General features: G+C 57.2%; 1 protein-coding gene across 1 annotated transcript in view; it reads right to left on the reverse strand.

The window, feature by feature from the left end:
• Window positions 1-5,136: 5,136 nt before the first annotated feature.
• IGDCC3 (immunoglobulin superfamily DCC subclass member 3) overlaps window positions 5,137-17,408 on the reverse strand; it is a 39,998-nt gene continuing 27,726 nt past the window's right edge. Inside the window, exons 3-14 of the mRNA XM_046655097.1 lie at window positions 12,743-12,887; window positions 12,215-12,345; window positions 11,638-11,775; window positions 10,150-10,308; window positions 8,805-8,970; window positions 8,266-8,513; window positions 7,899-8,063; window positions 7,402-7,593; window positions 7,170-7,274; window positions 6,478-6,616; window positions 6,102-6,321; window positions 5,137-5,827 (exon numbers count right to left, since the gene is read on the reverse strand). Coding sequence (XP_046511053.1) covers window positions 5,603-5,827; window positions 6,102-6,321; window positions 6,478-6,616; window positions 7,170-7,274; window positions 7,402-7,593; window positions 7,899-8,063; window positions 8,266-8,513; window positions 8,805-8,970; window positions 10,150-10,308; window positions 11,638-11,775; window positions 12,215-12,345; window positions 12,743-12,887 — 2,033 coding nt within the window. The 3' untranslated portion in view covers window positions 5,137-5,602. The remainder of the gene's footprint in view (window positions 5,828-6,101; window positions 6,322-6,477; window positions 6,617-7,169; window positions 7,275-7,401; window positions 7,594-7,898; window positions 8,064-8,265; window positions 8,514-8,804; window positions 8,971-10,149; window positions 10,309-11,637; window positions 11,776-12,214; window positions 12,346-12,742; window positions 12,888-17,408) is intronic.

A 17,408-nucleotide genomic window follows, 5' to 3' on the forward strand; every position in this document is an offset into this window, starting at 1 on the left:
ACTCTCACCAACAGGGTGGGAGCTCTGGGCTAGCTCCCAGATGGCAAAGGGTTGAGGTATGTGGCCAGCTGAGCCACCAGCTGGAGTTGGAGAAGGTCCTCCATGAGATGGCACCTGAGAGGGGCATGGAAGGGAAATCCTCACCGTTCCCCACTCCTCCAGGACCCTGGTTCTCCCCATCCTGGTCTCAGCCCTAATAGCTGGGGACTTGGTGGCCACAAGAGAGATGACTGCATGCTTTCTTCCATTGCTTAGCCCAAGACAATACCATACTAGCCAGGGCTTGGTCCAAGGGTTTTTTATTTGTAGCTTCACAACAGTGTCCCCAGCATTCCAGTTGGACATCCTGTTCCTGCATGCCTTCTTTCAACAAACAGTTACTAAGTGGGTGCTGGGGACACAAGTTCATCCAGTGGGGAGCCAGAGTATGAGGCAAGGAGACAAATGCAGGGACCTAGCAGCACAGGATGTCAAGGGCATTTGGGGGAGAGAGCTGGTGAGAAAGCTCTGGAGAAAGAGGCACAGAGGTGAGAAGAAACTGTGAGGGGCAGGGTCGGGCCAGACTGTGGGCATTTCAGAGTGATGGCCAGGGCAGTGGGCACAGGGCACAGGGTGAGCAACAGGCCATCGGTGTCCTTGGGAGCTCCAAGTCCTACGTACATCTCTCTTGAGTCCAAGGAGCAAGGCACTTCCCTCCATGGTCAGCAGTTCCTCCCTGGGCGCTTCTCTCAGCCTCTCCTCTCCCCCTTCCTCCCTGCCCCAGAGGGCTCCGTGAGAGCCCAGTGGAGTGACAGAGCTCCGGAATCAGTCCCGGTAATACCTCTTTGTGGGAGGGGCATGGGTCTAGATGTCCTCCTCCCTAACTCTAACCTGAACCCAGAGTTTAGGACAGACCCCCATCCTTGGTTGTTCCCACTCCCCTATTTCCTATTTCCAACCCAGATCCCCCCTGTCTTGAGCAAGTTGACTCCTCTCACTGCCCCACCCCCAGTCTCCAGGTAATAGCCCACCTGCCCACCACACTCACACTCCCACTCTCATTCTGGTCCCTCTCCCTCCCCTCTGCTCTCTGGAGTTCAGCCCAGTTCCAAGAGTCTGACTGTGGCCTGGCTGGGTTCATTGGAAAGGGCCCCATGTGGCTGTCCTGGGCGTCAGCCCTGGCTCTGCCTCTAACTTCCCTGTGACCTTGAGCAGCTCCTGCCCTCATGGGCTCTCAGTCGCCTGTCTGTCTCACGAGGGGTCAGTGATCCCTTCCAGCCTAGGTGGTGGGGGGTCTCAGGCTTGTGCCCGCTGCCCTTGGCCCTCACTCCTCACTGCACGAGGAGGGGGAGCAGGCAGTGGAGAAGCCCCTCTCCGGGTGTTCACAGAGGCCTGGTCCCCCCTCCCTGGAGCCTCAGGACTGGACCTCAGACTGATCTTCACTAATGATAGGATGAGACCCACAGACAGGGCCTGGCGTGGGAGGCGGCAGCCCCCCATCCTCCTGCGGCCCCAGCAGCAGCCCCTTCAGGCTGGGTCCTCGCCCCCATCACACCCCCAGGGCTTTTAGGGGGGGCTTTCCTGCTCACCCAGGTTTCCAGCTCGTTCTCCACCTGTCCCTCTGGAGTGGTCCTGTGATAGCTTTAGAACACATCCACAACTTCAACTCTACTCCCATCCAAAAGTGGAATTGAATTCCCTGCCCTGGAAGCTGGCCAGGTTTGGTGACTTGCTTCTAACGAATAGAAAGAAGATGGCAGAAGTGACACTGTGTGATGTCCAGGGCTAGGTTCGAAATGATGATGCAATTTCCACCCGGCTCTCTCTCTCAGGAGCTTGTCCTTGGAAGGCAGCCACCATGCTGTGAGGAAGCCCAGGCCACACAGAGAGGCTGCATGTGGGTATTGGGGCACGAAGCCGGCATCAACGTGAGCCAGCAAGCCATCAGATGATCCCAGCCTCTAGGCTTCAAGCTGCCCCAGCTGATGCCGAGTGGAGTGGACACAGCTGTCCTGCTGAGCCCAGCCCAGACTGCAGATTCCTGAGCAAAAGAAGTCTTACTTCCAACCCCTCAGTCGTGAGGTGGTTTGTGCAGAGCGTCAGACGGTTGGAGCAGACTGCAAGCCCTGGCTGCTGCTGCTTTCTACCCAAAGATAGTGTGTCAGTGGGGGTGTGGAGGTGTGGGTGTGTGGGAGGGGTGTCTTTAGCCAGAGGCCTCTAGACTATTTGAGATTCCAGGACCCAGACTCCAGCCAGGCCACTCAGCTTTGCCACCTATTTCTGCTAAACTCCGTAACTGGAACTCTGCTTCTCCCTCTGCTGTAGCCGGCTCAGGACTTTGTTAGAATAGGCCCTGCCTCTATTTGCATGGAATTTGTGTGCAATTTGCATACATCTTCATGGGTCATATTAGGTGGTATCCTCCCTGGGGAAGGTACCAGCATCTTGGACTCTTGGAGGAGACAGGGGCCCTGGAGGTCCTGACCTACCCTCTCACCCCCTGCAGGGTCCACTTAACGGATGGCAAATCCACCTGCCCCCAGACAGCCCTTGGATGGCTGGAGTTGTTGAGGAATTTCTGTGCTGCGAAGTTCTCTGTAAAGAAAGATGATATATTATATCTCTATTTGGGCTCAGTTCTTTCCTCTGGGAAAATCGGGGCAAATCAACCACTTCCCTAGAGACGCAGGACAGGTACCATGACGGCCTCAGGCTTCTCTTCTCAGTTCAGCATCCACAGCACCATCACTGTTTCTGGCCTGACCTTGGCCCCAACCATCCCTGCAGGCCTCTTCCAGAAGGGCCAGATCAGAGGCTTTCAAACCTTCTTTTAGGAGCAGAACCCTGTTTTCAAGTGAAATCTCAGGAAGAGTCCAACATCAGAGAGAGAAAAGTGGAGCTGCTCTGGGTGAGGGTGGGCAAGGAGAGTGGAACCCCCCACACCCCTAGCCACAGCCGGAGAACTCTGCTTGCAAACCACTATCCTGGTTTGTTCCTCTCAAAAGGTGTCTCTGGTTACAGAACCTGGCCCTCCAGACCAGCCGGGCCTCCCAGGGGTGAGCCCTGGCTGTCCCTTCCAGCAGCAGAGGGGACACTGACATTCTAAGTAGTCCCATCACACCATTGCCTCTAACTAAGCTTGAGGCTCGCTAAGATCTCCAGATCTTTGTCAGTACAACCACCTTTAAGCCAAGTTTCTCTTGGCTGATCCTAAGCCTTGGCAGCCCCAGACACCTGGCTTCAGGAGCCTGGACTAAGGCGAGGACAGGGAGGAATGGAGAGGCCTGGCCAGGAGTTCTGGCTGTGTGCCCTGGAAAGAGTCGCTAGGTCAGACCCCCAGTTTCCTCAACTTTAGGATGGGGAGGAAAAAAGTCCTTCCTCGAGACAATGCATGAAAGGCACATAGCCCTGCCCAGCCCCAGGCTTGCGGACAGTCACAACAGAGCTGAAGGACTGGTCTGAAGGAGGCACGGAGCAGTGGCTGGAGGAGCAGTGGTTGGAATGCCGACCCTGGGACTGGGCCACCTGGCCTGGATGCAAACTGTGTGAGATTTTGGACATTTCCTTCATTTCTCTTAGCCTTTCTTGGTTTCGTCATCTGTAAAATGGAGATAATGATAGATAGAATGTCTACCTCCCAGGGTGGTCATGAGGACCCAGGAACCTCCCCACCTGTGGAGAAGACCCCGCACGCATGGTGCCTGTAAGTGGTACATAAGGGTCTGCTGTTGTCCTTCTGGGCTCTGACCCTGTGAGGGTCTGCCTGGCCCCCTGCACTCCCACCCCTTCCCCAGGGCCTGACGCAGCCATCAAAAGACTCGAGGTTCACTTTGGCAACAGGACTTTTATTCAGTCAAAATGAGTAGAGTGTGACAAAAGTCGGGTCAAGTTAAGCCAGGTGGCCCCCCACCTTCTCCTCCCCCAGACCCACCCTTCCCACAGGAGAAGGGGTTCCAGGATGAAGTGGGGTGCAGAGAAGCCGCTGCGGGGACCGAGGGGGCACTGCCCAGGAGGTTTGAGGGGCCCCCGGCATGGGCCCTGCATTTGGGAGAAGGAACGACCTGCCCTTCACTGAGTCCACACGGACACGACTCCAGTCTTCCAGGAAAACACCACAGTCTACCTTCTTCAGCTAATGAACTAAAGTTTGGGGTGGGGGTCCCTAGAGGGTTGGGGGTCCGGGACTTTGTGGTCTAATCTTATACTTCAGGAATACACATCTTTTTTTTCCTTTAAAAAAAAAAAAGTATTCTTTCTGATATTTAAAAAAATGTTTCTGAGTGTAACCAAAAATAAGCATTTGTTTCCTTGGTTTTTTTTTTTTTTTCTTCTTTAACTAAGTATTCCAAAAAAACAACACAACAGAAAGAGAAACAAGAAGTCACAAGAACATGAATCCTTAAACACACCTTGTATAAAAATAGCTTCCGGCCGCATCCGCTGACAGTGGTCATTCCACTGTCCGGGAGGTGGGTCAAGCTGGCTGTGTCCCATGGGACAGAGGGCAGGGGCGCCTCTGCTGGGGACCACCCCCCGCCCCTGATGCACGCACACACCCGTCACTCACACAGTACATTCCAGGGGCCAGCCCGCTCCAGGGCCTCCGTGTCTGGGAGCGACAGGAGGCAGGCTGGGGGGGACGCCCACCCCCCGAGGCCCAGGCAGAGAGAGGGTCCTCGGGATCCTAATCAAGGACGAGTTGGCTGAGAGGGTCAAAATGGGAATGAACAGTCGAGACAATAAGACAGGACAGAGGACCGGCAGTGTGCTGGCAGGCAGCTAGTTTGGAGCAATGATTTATATTTCATATATTTATATTTCCTCATTTTTGGCTTTTTCTCACATTTTCTTTGACCAATTTCATCTTTATTTCTGTAGGCCCCGAGAGGCCCACCCTTGGTAATTTAGCCTCCGGCCTCCTCTCTGGGGGAGAGATGGGGGGGTGCTTTGGGCAGGAGGAGCCAGGAGGGAGGGTCCAGTGACACAGCACGGCCCGGAGAGCCAGCGAGCCTTGAGGTAGACGGTTTCTTTCACACCTGGAAACGGGGAAGTGCTTTTTTTTCCTTTTTTTTTTTTTTTTAAACTCTGGACAATAATGTGGGGAGGGAGAGGGAGGGCCCCTAAACGGGCTTGAGGTAGGAGTGCATTGGGGGCTCTGCAGGGGTGGGGGACTGAGGCCTCGGCCCCGCCCCTAAGGACATTCATTCCGGCTGAGGTAGGTGCTGAGAGCCAAAACAGCAGCAATCCATCCTGAGAAAACAAGGTCGGCGGAGAATGACCATGTCAGGGCCCGGCTACAGCAGGGGCGTATTTTTGGAGTCTAATTCACCTTTCTCTCTCTTCTCTCTCTCTCTTTTTTGAAGGGAAACATTAGTTCAGTTCCGAGTCACGTGGGTGCCAGGCAGAGGTGAGGGGGCATTAGCCCAAAGCAGGGACTCCTGCAGCGTCCCCTCCAGGTCCTTGGGGGGGTTCCCGCTGAGACTACTTTAGGTCTTGACAACCTGAGGGGCAGTCAGGACAGAAATGCTGGGAAGCCCCCATCCAAATCCCACGTGACAGGAGAAATCTTGCCTTTGACCTGAGAATGGGGGGTTGCCCCCCACTGGAGCCTGCCAGACACTGTCTACTGTCCAGAGAGAGCTGGCTGGGCAACTGGTGCCATGGAAGGCCAGGCAACCTGTCCATCACTAGGGAGGCCGGGGCCTGCATCCTGGGGTAGCGGGACAGCCGCAGAGCCCGCACAGGGAGCCTTGGCCTCTGACGTCATCTCCTCCAGGAGGCCGAACCCCTGAAGCGGCAGCATGGAGAACTGGGTTTCCTCACACAGGCCAGGGGCTGCAGGATCCTGCTGGGGAAAGGACTGGTCACACAGGTGTCAGCGTGAAGGCCAGAGCCCAGGAACCCCCAGCCAGAGGGTCAGGCTCTGGATCCAACCCCACTCAAGGCTTAGGGTCACCAGGCCTTCCTGCCTCATTCAGGGGCACAGAGAGAAACACCAGCCCTAAGTTTTGTGCGTTGGGAAAGGCTGATGACCAAGGCCTGCGACCAATGTACAGAGAGGGCAGAACTGGGAGGTGGTGAGAGCGTGGAGGAGGAGGTTTGCTCAAGGTGAGGGCACTCACCGTGGGTCTGGGGTTAGGTCTGGGGTCTGCCTGTCCCACTGCCCCAGCCAGGGGGAACAACTGCTCTAGCTCCTTCACGTCCACACGCTTCTCGTCTCGGCCCAGCCGGCCCCGCTCTGCCCGTCCTGCCCCATTCAGTGCCAGGATGCCAGGGTCCCTCTGGCTCCGAGGGCCCTGAGGAGGGGAGAGCTGGTTTTCCACATCCTTACACAAGAGGACCCTGAGGGGTGAGCCAAGAGTTAGGGGAAGGATGTGGGAGGGAGCAAGAACAAAAGGACATGCAAGGAGCCCCAAACTCTCCTTCCCCTGCAGCAGCTTCTTCTCCAGGCCCCTCCCACCCCGGGCCAGCCCAGCCCCTCCCCGGCCCAGGACCCACCTGCCCCTTTGGCCGAACAGAAGGAAGAGGACACAGAAGATGATGCAGGTGACCCCGATGTGGATGCCAATGACGATGCCTGTGGTGGATGTCTGGTTGGTGGCTTCCTCCTTGCGGCAGTCACATGGCGGGCTCAGGGCTGGGGTGGGGGTTAGGGATAGGTTCGGGGCGGGGGCTCTCCTGGCCTGAAGCACCCCCAGACACCCAGCCTTTGGGGGCTCCTTCTCCCTCAGCTGCTCCCACCCCCAAGTCCATATACCCTTTGCCCTTGCCTATGGGACCCCACCCCAAACTTTTTGATTCTTTTTACCAGTTATTGAGCACTAACATTGCATCAGATACTGGGAATAACACTTTACACGGACCATTTCATCCTCGCCACAGCTCTATAAAGTAGGTATTAGTATCCCTGTTTTATAGAGGCGAAAACTGGGGCTTAGAGAGGTTATGTAACTTGCCCAAGGTCACACAGCTAGAATGTTGCACAGCCACACTTTGCACTTGATCGTAGCCAAAAGGCTGAGAAGCGATCACAGCCAAACTTTGAACTCAGGTCTAAGCCTATGGTCTTGAGGGCTGCAGGCACTACTCCACCCTCCTAGCTTCCCTCATCCCTGCGCCCCTCTTCCCTCAGCCCCGGGCCTCCCTTCCCAAGCCAGTCTTGAGTTCCACGCCTCATCCACAACCCTCACCTGTCCTCTCAGAGGCTCCCCTCAAGGACACGAAGCGGACTGTGGCGTTGCCGTCCCCATGCTGGTTGTAGGCAAGCAGCTTCACCTCGTACACTGCAGTGGGGTCTGGGGAAAAGGCAGGGTGGCTCAGCCACTGTCCCAGCCCCCGCCGGGTGGCTCTGTCCAAGTGGGGAAATAGTGGTGACCTCTGCGCCCCTGCCCAGCTCCCCAAGCCCAGCTGCGCCTGCCTCACCGAGCCGGCTGAGGTTGTAGGAGGAGACGGTCCCGGGCAGCAGGATGGGACCGGTGAAGGAGGCCTTGCTTGCTGGGCGGTAAAACAGCTTGAAGCCACCCTCGTGCTGGGCCAGCCGGGGCCAGGGCTCCCACAGCAGCTGCAGGGAGGAGCTGCCGAGGACCCGCACGGACAACGGGGGTGGGGCGGGGGCTGCAGGCAGAGAAGGAGGCCAAGATGTGAGCACTCACAGCTCTCTCTACCTTCCACCTTCCATCTGTGACCCAGAACCCCAGGAGCCCGACAGCTCTCTGGCCTCTGACCCATGACCTCTGCTCGCTCCAACAGCACCTTTACACAAATTAGAAAAGGACACCCCTTCCTCCAGGTAGACCCAGCCCCCACTGAGCCTCAGGGCCAGGCACCCTGTGCAGTGCACAACCTGAACAAGTGTGCATGGCGGGTCTGCTCCAATACCCCGAGTATCTGCAGTTTTGTGTTGCACACCCAGGCCTCACCTTCTCCTAGGGTGCTGGCCAGCGTGGGGGTGGAGGCTGAGCTGGCTCCCCTTGGTGTGTAGGCCTTGATGTAGAAGCTGTAGGCAGTGGAGGGCTCAAGGTCGCTCACCAGGTGCTGAAAGGTGCTCTTGCTAACTGCTTCCTGATACTCCAGCTCTGGGGGGTCTGGGGAGGCAAGGGGTAGGGCAGAGGCGTGTAAGGGGCCTGAAGGAGTCCTACCGGCATTGGTGAAATGAGGGCAGTCAGGGTGCAGGGGGGAGAAAGAATGGAAGGTCTTGGGTCAGGTCTTGCAGGATGGACAGGGATGAGAAACAGTGGAGGGGGAAGAGGCTGCAGAGCCAGCCTTGCCCTCCCAGCCCCCACCCACCGGCGGCCTTCCTGATGTGCAGGACATAGCCGATGATCTCCTTGGTGTTGACCAGGGGCTCGTTCCAGGACACACGGACCTCAGTGGATGACACGGAGACCGCCCGCACATTGAGAGGGGGCCCGGGCAGCCCCTCAGCCCACAGCACGGTCAGCCTGGCACTGGCCTGTGAGGAGCCAGCACTGTTCTCGGCCACGCACTGGTAGATGGCCTCATCTTCAGGGCCGATTCCAGAAATGGTCAGGGTGCTGCAGGGGGAGGGAGAGCCTCAGATCCCCTCCTCCTCTCAGAGCATCCTTCGAGGTCAGCCAGATCTCCCCAGTTGAGAGATGGAGAAACTGAGCCCCTCCAGAAGACAAACGACTTGTCTGAGGTCTCTCAGCAAGTTTAGGGGCAGACCCAGGACTCAAACCCAAGTCTCCAGACTCCCAATTTCGTGCTGTTCCCTGGCGGGAGGTGCACGGCCTGCCCAAGCCACTCCTTCCAGGCCCCCTTTCCCGCCTCTTCCTAGGCCTCAGCCCAGCACACACCACACGTGCCTGTTGTTATTTTTGAGCCTCACGTGGCCTCCTGGCCCCAGCACCTGTCCATTCTTCAACCACGTGACGTGAGGCGGCGGCTCACCCTGGGCTTGGCAGGTGAACATGGCTGTGGTCCCGGCTGGCCTGGAGATGGACTGGGGGTGCTGGACAAACTCTGCTGGGGCTGGGGTGGGGGGCACAGAGAAGCATGAGGAGTCATGAGGGTCAGCTGGAGAGGGACGAGACAGCTGTGAGCGAAGGGATGAGGAAAGCAGAAGAGGGGATGGGGCCGGAGGTCTGCTGGGGACACACGTCCACCTCTGGCAGAATCCTCCGATGGGGGCTCACCCTCCACCCAGGCCCAGGCTCCGGGAGATGGTGGCAGGCCACACCTCCTTCACCCCAGAGAGGCAGACCCAAGAGAGGACTCCATTTTAATAACTATTTAAAAGACTGACATTTGTATCCGAATGCAATCAAGCTGAGCTCCCTGTTCAGGAAATTGTTAAATAAATAAATGTGCTAATAGGTTTGGCTGCACCTCCTAGGCAGGGAGATGGATGAGCCCTCAGTACAGGCCCCCTCACCCCTACATTCAATTCCACTCTCCTCCAATCCCGGGCCTCAAGACTCCATTACACCCAAGAAATGAAATGCTCCATCACTTTCATTTGGGCAGATTAACGGTACATGGAATGCTAAACAAACAGCATTTAAGTTCCTAATTCCCCTCTCTCCCACCCCGGGAGGGAACAGCCACAGAAACCCCTGAGAATGGGAAACCAAGCCCAGCGCATCCGGGCAGTTGAGCCCAGGGCAGAAGGATGGACAGAACGACCTGCTCAGCGGCAGAGGCCCTGCACACCACGGGAGTGGAGGCCAGCTCTGCATGTGGGGCGGGAGCCGGGGTGTGAGCATGAGAAATGACAAACACACTGAGAGCGCACAGGCAGGTGTGAGCACGGCAGTGCCACTCGTGTGAATGAAGACAGCACGTGGGGGGAGGGACACGTGTGAGTGACACAGGCAGGGAAACCAGCTGAGATTAGAAAGTGGAAATAACTCGGGGGGAGGCGAGGGAGTGGCGGTGGCACCTGGAGGGACACTCACGGGCTGGATGACCAAGAATGTCCTCCCATTCCCAACACACCAGCATCGGGGAGAGAGAAGAGAGCTGCCACCTCTGGCCTGGCCTGAGGGCCTGGGGAGGGGCAGGGGACAGGATTCAGGCGGGGATAGGAAACTGGGTGAGCACAGGACACGGGGCTTGGTCAGGGATGTTGAGGAGGCAAGGAATGGGGCAGGAGGAGGGGGCTGTGTGGGAGGCTTTTCCCTCCCTCTGCTGGGAGTGGGAGGTCCGTACCTTGTACCACCAGCCGGCCCTGAGCGGTTCTCCTCACCCGGGTGCCGGGCCTGTTGGCCGCACAGACGTAGACGCCCGAGTGCTGGACGGTCACGTCTGAGATGATGAGGTTCCCCGTGCCCAGCACCTGGATGCCCTCCACCCCAATGGGGCGGCCATCTGAGGAGGAAGGGGGAGGGGGATGAGGGAGGGCCAGGGAGACAGATGTGGAAGCAGGGAAGTGCAGGAACATTCCAGACTGTTGACAGTACTACCAATCTTCCAGGGAGCCCCAACCTTTGACTCTGCACCCTCCCTCTGCAGCATCATGCCATTGTGGAGGCGGCAGAAGCAGCACGGAAAACTCTCGCCTAGCAACAGAGACCCAGGTCCTAATCCTACCATTGTCACTGACTCACTGGCGACCTTCAAGTCCCTTCCCCTCAGTTTCTCAATCAGGAAAGCGAGGGGTTTGGATTAGATGGACATTTCCCAGCCTGGTTAATCTCTCTTGAAAAAAGTTCCATAGTCAAATATCCATTCCATTCCAGGACAGTCACAGTATCCCTTAATATAAAGGCTCTGAGAAGTCCTGCAGCAGAGACCTGGTTGACTCCGTTTGCCAAACTTGTTAGACCACCAAGCCATTCTTTTCCCCTGCAGATCACGCTTGGGGAAATGATGGACCAGATGGTCCTTGCAGTGCCTATGGGCTCCTCCTAATGGTGAGGCCACTCTTCTCAGCCTCTCCCAGGGACCGGGTCCTCCCCCTACCCCAGGATCAGATTAGCACAGTCAGAATGCAAGGAGACAGCTCCCCATTCAGTCCCTGAAGTGGTGAAATCTACTCCATTATCCCGCCTGCTGCCCCCTCCTTCCCCGATCACTCAGCTGCTACAATGTGGCGCAGTCTCCTTGTGAATGCCCACCCCACCCCAGCCCCTCCAGACTCTCCTTCCCCCAGTGACCTTTCTGCTCAGACAATGTGGGCCCATCTGCACCCTTTCATTTCTCTCCCTCAGCTGCCCAGGGATTTAGGCTGGCGGATTTAGGGGGCCAAGCTGGAGACTGGGGGGCCAGAGTGAGGGTTTGACAACTGGCTGAGATTTTGAGGGGTTTGGGATTGCACAGCTGGGGAGTGTGGCCAGGGTATAGAGCGCAGGGAGGTACGGGAGGGCAGAGAGTCTAGGGGTGCTGAGAGCAGCAGAGGGGTTCTGGAGGGTGAGGGGAGCATGGATGGGGGAGCTGGTGCAGGACGGCCAGGACTGGACCGACGTAACCAGGGAGCTAAGCCATCTGTGCAGGGGGAGGGAGAATGCAGCGGGCAGGCGGACCTCCCGGGTCCTGCCAAGGAGAGGGAAACAGCCCCTCCCCAGGCTTCAGAGAAAACAGACCCCCCCGGGAGAACAAACAGGATTCAAAGTCCTCCTCAGAGCTGGGTGATGAGACGGGCCCTCCCATGGGGTGGGTTAGGGCTGGGAGAGGCAGGGGCAGCGGGACCAGGCTCACCCAGGCGGCTCCAGGACACAATGGGGCGCGGGTTGCCCGTGGCGACACACTCCAGCACAGCGGTCTGGTGCACCGTCAGGGTGAGGTTCTCAGGCCCCACGAGGATCGTCGGCTCCTTGTAGGCCCCGGAGCCCGAGCCTGGGAGGAAGACGCCATGTTTCTTCACTTCAGCTGGGACCCTTCCCACCCCGCCCCACCCATAACCCAGGACATAGAGGGTGGGAAACAAGCTCCAGCTCAGAAACCAGGTCCGCCAAGCAGAGAGAAGATGCCAGGGGCCCCAGGCTGTCGCTTACACCCATCCGTCCACTCCGGGGCCTGCAGGGCCTCTAGCAGTGGGAGAGCCCCCGGGATGAGCGGGGATGGGCTTCCCCAGGTGGAACTGAGCCAGAGAGTGGGCTTCAGATTCCTTCTGAACCCTCATCACGAGGAGCACAGAGCTTTGTGCTTAGACGGTGCTCTGCACACACTTGGCTGACAAGTCTCCAGGGGTCAGTTGAAGGGGGATTGATTTGAAGGTGGGGAGAAGTCAAGAGGACGGTTGCAGGAAGAACCCAGCATGGCAAAGGACCCTCACCCGACACGGTGAGCCTGGCCCCGTGGCTGACCCGGACACTGGCAATATTCGAGGCCACACAGTAGAAGACGCCGCTGTCCTCAGCCCGAAGTCCTGTGATCTGCAGGACGCCCTTGGGCAGCAACGTGTACCTGTTGAGGGGGGCACAGTTGACCACTAGCATAGCTACGGGCACTAGTGGCCACAGGGACACTGAGCATCACATAAACAGCCCAATACCCAGGCACTGCCCGGATGTCACCATCGTCATCAGACACACACCGGGACCCTCAAAAGTGGATGCACCCGCAATTCCAGCCTTGACAACAATCACACACAGTCCTTCTCACAGACACATCCCAGAGGGTTGACTCTGGGCCTGACAAGCCACACGGATACTCAGCCTTAACACAGGTGCAGAAACACCACTGTCTCAGGTGCCTGTGGGCACCGGCTTCCGCGCCCAGGGCTGCGGGCAGTCGTTCTCCAAGGCTCAGACACTGGGCCTGCCTCTCCGCCCTCCCTCCATCTTTCCCACGCAAGGCTCACCTCTCATTGTCGGTGTCAATGGGGACTCTGTTCTTTTCCCATGTGATCAGGGGTTTGGGAAGCCCATGGATTTGGCACTGGAAACGGGCCACACCACCCTCCTCGCCCACAGCAGCCTGGGGATGCACATGGAAGTCCGACATGGCTGGAGAAAGAAAGGAGAATGTACATAAGAAAGGCACCCTGTAGAGGTGCAGGGGAGAGGTGGGGTGTGGGGCTCACAGGCCTGTGTCCTGGAGCTCACTTGCTGAGGGCAGGGGTCTTCCTGGAGCTGGCAGATGCAGGGCAACAGCTTGGGGGACACATCAGGCTTTACCCTGTCTCCACCCGTGGGAAACATCTCCCCCAAAGGGGTGGTACAGGCTGGGCTGGGGCACTTTGAGAAAGGTCTAGACAAGTTATTGGATGACGAACCTCTAAAAAGGAAATCTTGGGCTGCCGACCCACAAAGGCCAGTCAGAGAAAGCTCTGCCCCCTGCCTTTTCCAGCTGCTTTTGGATTTATTTTTATGAACTCCCCCTAAGGTATGCAAGGCCTAGGTATTATGTTGCACATTTTACAGAATAGGAAACTGAAGCCCAGAGAGGAGAAGTCATGTCACCCAGCAGGGATGTCAGTCTTTAGACCCTGGGTACCAGCGCACGGTGGCTTTTTTTGCCCCTCTCATCACCCTCCTACCCCCAGTTCTTCTGCAGCCTGTCGATGTACCCCACAAGGATGGTGTATCCCTCCAAGGTGACAAGCCTCTCAGAAGACTGTCAGACCTACCAATCTACATTTCAATGTGTCATAAATATTCAGGGGCCCCCTCCCCACCTTTTGGGGATCGAACTAATACCGTGAACTCTGTTCTGCAGAGGCCAGCACAGAGAGGCTGTGGTGCACCACCCCCCACCCATTTTAGGCTGGTTATGTGTTCCTGCCCACCCTCATTCCCACCCATCCCCAAACCCCAACCTGTAAAACCCAGGGAAGGGGCCCCTCCCATGCGGGCTGCCAGCTTCAGCACCAGGGCTGCGATTTCATTAAAATCCACTTTGCTTCAAGTGCGGGAAGGCGGCTCGCCATCTGTCCAGGCAGGCAGGCAGCCCCTCCCCTCCAGCACTCCATCAACTGGGACAATCGTCCCCTCCCAGAAGGAGCCCTCCCCCCACAGCAGCAGAGACACTGGAGCTTGTCCTGGCTCCTGCTCCTGGCTCCCTGGTGTGGGTGGGCACACCCCGTCTCAGGTCCCCTTCATCCTCTGGCCTGTTCTGGACTCCAGGGCAGCCCCAAAAGGCCGAGCCTTTGTGCCCTTCTTCCCAGAGTCTCTGGGGGCTGACTCTTTTGTGGCGTGTTCTCCATCTCATTTGCATGTGGTTCATTAAATATAAACATGCATAAAAATCCCCTGCCCTGCCTCCTCCTCTCTCAGGGCCTCCTGGGAGTGTGGCTGATAGGTGTGAGCGCCTCCTTGCACATGTGAGTGGATTGTGTTTGCCAGGAGGATGTGGCTGTCTCCGTGTATGTGGTGTGAGTGTCCACGGCTGGATGTGAATGGGGTTTGTACCCCTCAGCTCCTGTGGCTGATGTGTGATTCTGGAACCGTGTAGGTAATCAATCATGCATGTCCCTATGTAGGTATAGCCTTTACAAAGGGTACCTCAGGGCCCTCGGGGTGGGAGGTGGGGGCAAGTGCCCCAGCTGGTGTCCCCAATCAGGTTTGGTGAGATGATCCCCAGGGAGCACCATGAGGTCAGCCTGCTCTCTCTCAGGCCAAAGGCTGTGTTTGGCCGAGGGCCTGCAGGTCAGCCCAGGGCCTTGGGGGAGGGGGCCGAGGCACTGCTGGGGCCCCTCTACTGCCTCCAGGCCTCAACCTCCAGGAAAGCAGGACCGGACATGGGCCCAGGGAGTGGAGAGGGCACCCAGGCTCCTGGGTCAGCTGTCTGTGCACCCGGGGCCTTCCCCATTCAGGAGCTGGGGAGCTGCCTGCCCCCTCCTCATTCCAGCTGGAGAGGAGCTCCAAGCCCCCCAGGGATCTGGGGTGGGGACTAATGGCTCTGCTGACTACAGATGCCTCCTCATTAAGGAACTGAATCCTTTTGTGTTTCTAGCCCCCATCCTGGGCTCCCTGGAGGCACCTAGAGCTGGGAGCTGGCCTGAGGAGAGATACAGGGAAAGGGCTGCTTCTCATCAGGGGGCTGGGGATGGAGTAAGCCTGGCCTCTACCTCTAAGCCCCTCCTCCTCCCCCAAAACTAGACACCAACAGCAGCGGGATGTGATGCTGAGGCAGGAAGGGGCGGTAGGCAAGGAGCAAGTCTGACCCTCTTCACAGCGCACAGCAGGACTCCAAGGGGTCCCTTGGGTCCCCTGCATGCAGCTGAGCCCCCTCCCTGCCTGGGGCTCCACATTCCCCTCCCATCAGAGCAGCACCTCACAGCACCTCTCTATCAGCTTTACTTAATGGCAGTTCTGCCAAACATTTCATTTGAAGGATAGCTTTGCCTTTAAAAGTGCTTGAAAGCCACTAAACCCAATCCATTCATTTCATGAAGGGGAAACTGAGGCCCAGGCCCATGTGGTGGCTCTACCAGGCCCAAATTAAGTCCCATGCCCCAGGCCCTCTGCAGGGGTGTCCTGTCCCTTAGTTCTCAAGCGAGTTTTTCACTCTCCAAGGGCAGGTGACCCCAGAGTGGAACGCATCTGGGACCCGCCTCTTCTCTCTGGCTGCGAGTTGGTGTCCTGTTGCGAGTTGCAGGGAGGATAATGAAGCTCAGAGATCATTCCTCAACCCCTCCCCTCCGAGCCCAGCTGCCTACACAGGCATGGTCCCCGGGGGTGGGTGCAGTAGGAGGGTGTGGTCCCCTTCATCGGAGGCTCCTTCTTCCCTCCCCTTCCTCATACTCCTACCCAGCCCTTGGGTCAGCCCTGCTTATCCCATAGGTGTCCAAGGGATTGCCATGAGCCCCTGGGCAGGCAGTGTTGGAGCCCTGGTCCTCCCATTCATAAATGAAGGGGTGAAAGGGTACTCTCCAGGGCGCTTCCAGCTCTGACTCCTGCCACCTTCATAAACAGGCCCTTCTCCATGCTCAGCTTAGCTGGGGTCTCTTAGAATCTTCCATGCACTTCTAGTTCACAGGTAGCAGCATTTTTTCTTTAGGAAGTCAGAGAAGGAAGTGTCTCAGGGACACTTAGGCCTCCTCCCATCTCTTAGGTGGGACATGTTTGGTTTACTAGTCTGTTTTGCCTTGGCTTGTGCGAGCAGGCCACAGAGCCAGGGGGAAGCTGTCCCTCATCATGTCCCTCTGGGGTGAGGGTCCCTGGGCAAGCATGGGCATGTGTGGCCAAAGGCTGGATCTCTGAGTGCCCTGAGCCTTGAACAAGTCATCCTGGAGGCCACTGTGTGGCTGCTGATGGTGTACACAAGTGACTGTTGTGGCTGGAGACACTGTTTGTGGCCATTGTCGGTGGTATTGTGTCTGTGGCTGGTGGACAGGAAAGTGGTACTGTGGCCTGTGGCTGTAGATGCTTTTATGCTCCTGCTAACACCTGTCCTTCCTGTATATTCAGGTAGGGACAGTTTTGGGTCCCTCACTTCAAGCTGGGTGATCAGATAGGGTAAAGGGCAGTGGTTGGGAGGCCCTTCCAGTGTGAGGACCAGAGACAGCGACAGGAGGACAAAGGCCTCTGTGGGGGCAGTTGTGGAGAAAGGAAGAAGAAAGCACCTTTGTCCCCAAGCAATCTGAGAAGGAATCGCCCAGCCTCCCTGTTCCAACCATGGGTACAGCCCCACCATAGGGAAAGACAGGGGCAGAGAGAGAGCCCAGCTATCCACGGGCTGGAAGGGAGCAGAAACAGGCAGGAAATGGCTCCTGGACACCCCTATAAATCACCCGAGGGGAGGGGTCTCCTGAGAGCCAGATCTAGAGGGGCTCAGGGAGGGGAGGGGGCTTTCCTCCTGGTTCAGGACCTCTGGCGAGGTCAGGCCTGGATCTGATTAGACAGACTCCAGGGGGACGCAGGGTGGCAGCGAAGGGTCAAGGCAGAGTTCTGGGAAGGAAGCTGGCAGCGTCCCCCAGGCCCAGCCTCCCACCACTTGGCTACAGCCAGACTCTCATCCGGTGTGTGATGACAAAAAGATCAGTAGGCCTGTTGGGATGGAGAGTTCAAAACAGCCTCTGCAGAAGCCAGCGGCACTGGGGGTCTGAGGCACCGACTGTCCCCACTCACACAGCCATTCAAGAGGAACAACCTCGAACCACAGACTTCCGAAGGCCATCAAGGCCAGTACCTTCCTTGTATCCATCCCTGCCAAGGACCAGGGACACCCCGGATGCCCAGCCCCTCCTGAGGCAGCTCGAGTGATTGTAACATTTTTCCTTACACTAGAGATGTCCCTGAATCCTACATGCTTCTACCCACTGCTCCCAACTTCCCCCTTGAGAATCACATTTTCCAATATGGTAGCCAGCTATTAAGCACTTGAAATGTGGCCAGTCCAAATTGAGATGGGCTGCGAGTGTAAAATACACACTGACTTTCAAAGACTTAGTAGAAAATAAAAAGACATTAAGCATTTGGGAAATGTGAATCAAAACCACAATGAGATACCACCTCACACCCATTAGCACGGCTACAATCAAAAAACAAAAACAAAACCAAAAAACAAGAGATGATAAGTGTTGA

The sequence above is a fragment of the Equus quagga genome, chromosome 2 (assembly GCF_021613505.1).
Source record: "Equus quagga isolate Etosha38 chromosome 2, UCLA_HA_Equagga_1.0, whole genome shotgun sequence".
Lineage (NCBI taxonomy): Eukaryota > Metazoa > Chordata > Mammalia > Perissodactyla > Equidae > Equus > Equus quagga.